Genomic DNA, 7,001 nt, shown 5'->3' on the forward strand with positions numbered 1-7,001 from the left:
GCGAAGGCAGACGAGGGGAAGAGCAAACCGCTCCCAGCCACGCACGCACGCTGTCTTTTAAGGACAGGGGAATCCAGCATCACCCCTCTTGGGACCAGGGCTCAGTGTATTATTAACTGTCAGAGATTTTCTTTGTCTATTGCTTAGTATTTTGAGGTACAGGCAGGGAAATTGCACTGCAGAAAAAGCACTCTAATTAACAAAAATCCACTGATTAAACTTTTTAACACCTATAATCATGGAGGTCTTGCTGGTTCTCTTGAACCTGCACATTTTTCTCTGTTAGCTTGGTAGTTTTTCCAACTGGAAATACCTTCAGGGAGCCTTGAAGCTAAAGCCCTATTATATACCTACCTACCAGAACTAAATCCGTTTTGCCCAAAAAGGGAAAAAAAAAAAAAACATTACGGAAGAAATGCTGAGGCTAATTCCAGCATGGCAAATACTTCTGAAATAGGCTTAACATAATCAAAGAGCATTTGCAAGGACTTTCCGTTTTGCCCAAAAAGGGAAAAAAAAAAAAAAAAGCATTACGGAAATGCTGAGGCTAATTCCAGCATGGCAAATACTTCTGAAATAGGCTTAACATAATCAAAGAGCATTTGCAAGGACTTATTTCAAAATTAACCTGAACACTATCTAGTGAAACAGGCCACAGGCAAGCAAAAAGAAATTTTAAAATAGAAGAAGGGTAAAGAAGGGTACACCGGTAACTCCCATAACAGCTCAGCTTAGATGATCTGACAAAGGACAGAGACCTTTCCAAAGGACATACTTCGTGGGGAATATTTTACCTCTCGTTTCCCCTTCTGTAGTATTAACATCGCAGCCCACTGCTGCAGCCCCAGGAAGGGGGAATTGGGAAAGATGCTAAATACATTTCCCATTGCTCTTCTCCCCTAAAAGCTCCTCCTCCTCCACTGTGGCTGGGAGCCACAATGCTATGCAGCCCCAGCTTGGCAGCAGAGCCTGGCATTGCTGTGCAATGGCTCCCATGGAGCCTCCTGTGGAGGCTGCTGGAAGGCCACCCAACACAGTAAGGCAGGTGAAACTCGAGCCAAATTGTTTGGTTTGTGGTGCCTCTCACTACAGCAGGAGAAGCACTGGAGGCACTTGACCAGCTCTCACTGCCCATCCAAGTCTCACGCTCCTTCCCTGCTGCCTTCCTACTGCAGCCAGGAGGCACCGGGTCTCCTTACACGTAAAGTAAAATGATTGCTGCCCCAAAAATGATTATTTTGGAAGGTTTTTTTCTTTCCCTTAAAAAAGGGAACACTGATTTTTTTTTTCTCCCAACTGTGGTTGCAGATGGGTACCTCACTTCCACACAGATGAAAGAGCAAATTAATTTCTTCTCACAAGGAACTTCCTCTTACCCAGTGATTCTGTATGCAGGCAGGTCACAGCAGTTTCAAATTCACCAGCAATCCAAATGTATACTTCATTTCCTCTCACACACAGAATACTTTATTTTGCATTGGGGAGACAAGAAAGGGGAAAAAAAAGCCAAGAAAAGGGGCACTTGTTTATCATCCAGGTACCATTCCCATTAGATTTCCTGGAAACATGAAGAGCTTATTCAAACGAGTCACACTGAGCCATATTGATACACCTCCCGATTATCTTAAATGAAGCACGACCTCCCCTGGGACAAGCCGCCCACAGGAACCTGGCTGCAAGTGCCAGCGATGGAAGGGATGTAATTGGGCTCCATCTCTATGCTGTGAGAACTGCTTGTCTGTGCAGGGCTGTGGAAAGTCGTCTCTGCAGGTAGGCGGCTTTTAAGATGGTTCGCGTTACAGCTCCTCAGAGCTGCACAGACCCACTCTCCTTGTTTTCTTAAACTCTGGAGTGCAGTAGTCTCTTTATAAATGAAAAAGCCACTTTGCTTTCATTTTCAGCACAGTTACCTCCAATTTGTTTTTAATGTAACAATATACATATTTTTTACTTCTAAACCAAAGTTTTATTTTCATAAAATTTAAAGCAGTATCTTTTTAAACAATCAAAATAATAATAATAACAATAATAATAATAAAATAATAAGAGGCTTTCACGGAAAGCAACATGCATAATCTTAAACCAGTTACTAAAACTGTATTTCCCCGTGTAAACAAGGGCAGACAAGCCTCTTCCAACCTTGTATGTCAAACGTCAGCTGATTTTTGCGAAGGGTACTCTCCTCAAAAGCTGTCAAACTTACAGCTGCTCTGAAGCATGATCGCGTTCAAGGTACTTATTAGTAAAGACTTTTGATACCTCTTCAGGACTTCTGCCTGCACAAGGAAGTCCGTTTCCATGGGCCTTCACAAGAGCTGGCTCTGGCCGAGTCAGAGTTTAATGTCCTGGGACTCTGACATTTTGGCAAGTGTTTTCTTGACCCGCAGGGCTGTGAGGCGGGAGGCGGGGTTGTGAGCCCAGCACTCCATCATCAGTTTCCCCATCTGGCGTAGGCACTGCGGAGAGAAACAGGAAAGTCAGTCCAGCCTGGGTCAGTGGAATAGGAGACTGCAGCTGGTGGCAAAGCAAAAAAACTGACGCGAAAAGGTCTTTTGTAAGGGCAACCAAAACACCAGAATATGCTGCCTGGTATCACTTTTTACAAGTTTTTGTTTTCTGTATATTAAGGAGAGGTCTCCAAACATGGCAATAACTCTTACAATTTATGCCAAGTTATAGTCTAGACTTGGCTGTACACTCCACAAAACCACTTTTTATTTCCCCTTCCCCAAACTTGTGTGGCTCTGTACAGAGAGTCCTTTGCTGTACAAAATCAGTGGAATTCGTTTTCTTCAGACAGCAACTGGGCCTGGGAGCATGCAGCCATGGCTCCTGCCCAGCCACTCCTGACAAAAAGCCATCTGTGAGCACCCAGCCTGGCTCTGCCCTGTCCCTCTCCATCCCCTGTCTGCTTCCAAAACACAGCCAGACCCTTCTCCATCTCCCAGCAACAAGTCTTGCTGATTGCATCTCATGCCTTTGACATCCTGGAAAAGGAGCGTTCACCCCCTCTCTGCCTCTACCACCTTGTTCCAAACACAAAGCACCACATAAGCCACCGCAGCCAGGTGATAAGCCCATCGGCCTCCAGATTTATGCTGCCTGGAGATTTGCTTGCTACAATAGGAAAAGAAGTTTTCTGTCTCATCAGCTTGTTCTCCGTTTTCAAAGGCTCCTGGCACAGAAGCAGTGCAGACACTGGAAGGCATCAGGCCCCTGAAGTGGGATTACCGATGACACTGACCAACTAAGCAAGAACGGCTCTTTCAAGGATCCTCCCCAATCCTCGATACATGTGGTAGCAGACCAAACTCACATAGTATGCCACAGCACAACACCTCTTCTCGGGATCAATACTATTAGTATTCCTGCAGTGTTTCCACTCCCAGTCCGAAGGCTCAGAAGGATTTGGCTAAGGAGAGGATGAGGCAGGTGATTCTTGGTTAGATCTTCTCGCACTGGCTGTTGCACAAGTCCTTGAGCCTCACAGGGAGGGTGGTTTATTTTTCCTCACATTCCCAAATTGCCTACATCTCATCTCATGCTATCTACATCTTTCACCTATCTGCAGAACATTCATCTACACACTGCTATTCCCAAATGGCAGCTGTCTTCTGTAACTATAGAAGACCTTACAGCATTAAACTCTACCAGTTAACATGATTAATGACCTCTCTTCCACAGCATCTTGATAGCAGGTGGCAGATTTGCCTGCAGTACCTCAACTGTTCGTCTCTGATCCCACGTGCACAACTTTGCTTCATTACAGACTCTCAGCGGGGAGACTTTAGATTCTCCCCCAGCCCTCTCACCTCCTCATTTATTTTGGGAAGCATTTTCTGGATCCCATGTGTCTTCTGAAAGGCTACACCTGTAGTCTTCTTTACTAAAATGTGAAGATGTAAAGCAGTGAATGATCGCTGCAGCCCACCCACAGTGGTCTGTACAATTGCATCTCAAGACCGTAACAGCAAAACTTAATAACCTGCCCTCATGTTAGTGTAAAATCATGGTGAAACTGTGTGTCCAGGCCTGCGCACCTGTGATCACAGAAAAGCTGTATGCTCATTTCAATTCAAAGTGACAGGAGAAACTTCCATCTTTAAAAAAAAAAAAAAAAAAGTAAAAAGGTTGGAATTAACGGCTCACACATCAGTACACGCTGGAGTAGCTTCCAGTACTCCAAGTACGCTGCCACTGCACTATACGCTACAAAATAATTCCTCTTTCAAAATTTTGGCTAGCTCTTGATTTAATGCTATTAATGCTGGGAGCAGAGAGCAAAATGAGTGGAAGAGGAAAACAGAGAGACTATGAAGGTCTGAGCGCAGTCCGCTATTGCTGTGGAATTTGGTAGAGAGCACACGAACCTGCTTGCAGATATCGTAGGCTATGGCCCCTGGAGTTCTGCCTGCCTTCCGTGGGGATATCTGAAACAGTTGTGCTCCTTCCTGCGCCCCGTTACACTGTGACAGGTGCTAGCACCAGTGGTAAAGCTCTTCCTCATTCAGATTAATGCAGAACTGGGTCAGTCTCGCTCATGTACACCGATTAAAAACAGAGGCTGCTTTTTAAGAGGGACAATACCTCATCACTGCTCCATCTGTTGGGAAACGAAGGGCGCAGTCTCTTGATGCACACAATCTCTCGCATGTCCTCATATGAGGGGTCGCTGGGCACAAGGTCGTGGTACGGAAGCTGGTATTCCTCGACTATTCCTGAAAGAAGCAATTATTTGCCCATCACTTGCAGAAGACACTTTCTACGACCCTCTTCCCCTCTCATTTTGTAACAGATTGATCATACTGTTTAACAATTATATATGTACTTCTCTGTAAAAGGACTTCCCTGCCCTAGAAGTTTATTCCACAGTCAAGTTCCAATGTAACCACTGCCATGCAAAGACTGGCCAGGTGTCTTAATCCAAAAGCACAGTTTCTTGCCAAGTGAGACAGTTTCTACCACTGTTCTCCTCTCCAGCAATTTCCAGTAAGTTATCACAGAAAGAACTATTAGCATAGGGTCTGTAGCAGAGTAATTTGGCAGACAATTAACCTTGAGTTAGGTCTCCTTCTTATTAGTGGACCTGGTACATATTAAATATATATATAATTAAATATTTCTGTGCCATTTCGGAACATGTCAAGGTACCATTCTTTGTGCACAGCAATGACAACAAAAATATTACAGATTTTACATCTCATCATTGCAACACACTCTACCAGTTTGTAAACACAGTGATCACATTGCTCATCAGTGAAATCCTGCTTCTCTAGGGTAAGCACAGAGCCAGCATTCAGCCCAAAACTGCAGGCTTTAAAGACCCATAAAGTCTGGCGAAGGTACTGCAGACCCAAGACAGAGATGCTCTACTCTTACTTGCCACCAATCTGGCATGTAACTGCTGCCAAGTCATTTTTCTGCATTGAACTTTCCTCAGTGGCAAAATAGAGGTAGTAACACCCATCATTTTTGCACTACACTGTGCTCTACATGCAGAAAGCACACACAGCCTACGTACAAGGATGGCTCTATGCCCCAAGTCTGCAGCTGGCTGCAGGGCTTTATCTTTGCTGAATACTTGAATGCCTGATACCAGAAGGAAATGAGGCACGTCACTGGTATGACAATGACATAATAAGTGCCGTTTGCTTCCGGTTTTTTTGTTTGTCTTGTAAATACATTACTTACTTTAAAAAAATAAGTGGTGGCACAGCATACCCCCAAATTGTTTGTCCTCCTATTTAACTCGAACAAAACAAAGTTATCACTATATACTTCCTGCTAAAACAGTTAGTTAACTCCCATCCAGCAGAAATGTGTTGCCACTGGAAAAGGCCCCCAGATGAATTCCATATTCCTTCTTCAATGCAGGCATCTGCTGCCTTCAAACGAGCCATTAAAATACAGTCTAAATCTCTGCTGTTGAAACAGCACTGACTGGTGTTTTAAAATAAGTTTCAAGAACAAAACAGATATTGCGAGTTACCTGTATGTTTTATCCACGTTTGCTTATTAGATTACCCAGGGAAAAGGATGTAATGGAAAATTTGTGTTACAAATGGGGTTCACTGACACAATTGAAAGCGATCTTACAGCTCTTTACCTCCTGAAACACATCTCCTTGCTATCTCCCAAAGGATGAGTCCAAAACTGTACATATCAGCCATGATGTATGACTGAAAGTGATTTCTATTCAAGCTTTCATCCAGCACCTCAGGAGGCATATAGCGTTTTGTTCCTACACGGGTATTTGGAGGTATGTCTACCTCATTTGTATCACTAAAAGAAAAAGAAGATAAAAAAAGGCCATCAAACACGCAATAAAGTGGCTTGAAAAGAAAGTAATTTCGATGGGAGAAGTAGTAAATTCACACCATAGCCATCCTCAAACAAGGTCAAAAGTAATGCATAATCTTAATGGAACAATTCTTACAAGGAGAGCCGCTTAGCGTGAAGGCAACTCTCCTTAAAAGGCTGACCCGCCTGAGGCTATGTTAAGCATTAAAATGCAAAACCACAATGGAGATAAGACTCAACAGGGATGCTGTAACATTTGTGAGATTTCATTAGCATTAGCCTGAGCTCTAATGTTGGTGATAACAATCAAATCTTCATTAAATGCCGTTTCCTTAACATACTCCACCACCTAATGCTTTAGTCTTAGCAATTAATGCAGGAAACAAATGTCTGGGGCTGTACCACTTAGCTATAGCAAACTGGATCAGGAAGACGAGCCTATTTTTCGTCCACACATTATGTTTGATCTCTCCCAAACTTTACATGTCAAGGTGGGTAAACACACAGACTTAAATGTGTAAAAAAACTAACCAAATGTGTCACGCTTCACATGCTGACCAGAAGAGACAACTATATCTAACAGGAAGCATTCCCATTAATTATGTGACTGGATTTATTCTTTTTTCTTATTAACTCAAAATCAGCTTTATCAGTTCAAATGTTTTTAGAAGTTTAATATATGGCATTTAGGGTGGCATTCC

At 43.3% G+C, this 7,001-nt stretch overlaps 1 protein-coding gene across 1 annotated transcript in view; it reads right to left on the reverse strand.

Annotated features, from left to right (window-relative positions):
- Positions 1-1,949: 1,949 nt before the first annotated feature.
- The window catches only part of BMPR1B (bone morphogenetic protein receptor, type IB), a 30,172-nt gene continuing 25,120 nt past the window's right edge, over positions 1,950-7,001 (reverse strand). Inside the window, exons 8-10 of the mRNA XM_010139813.1 lie at positions 6,107-6,282; positions 4,588-4,718; positions 1,950-2,456 (exon numbers count right to left, since the gene is read on the reverse strand). Coding sequence (XP_010138115.1) covers positions 2,331-2,456; positions 4,588-4,718; positions 6,107-6,282 — 433 coding nt within the window. The 3' untranslated portion in view covers positions 1,950-2,330. The remainder of the gene's footprint in view (positions 2,457-4,587; positions 4,719-6,106; positions 6,283-7,001) is intronic.

This window comes from Buceros rhinoceros, unplaced genomic scaffold (assembly GCF_000710305.1).
Source record: "Buceros rhinoceros silvestris isolate BGI_N320 unplaced genomic scaffold, ASM71030v1 scaffold500, whole genome shotgun sequence".
Classification (NCBI taxonomy): domain Eukaryota; kingdom Metazoa; phylum Chordata; class Aves; order Bucerotiformes; family Bucerotidae; genus Buceros; species Buceros rhinoceros.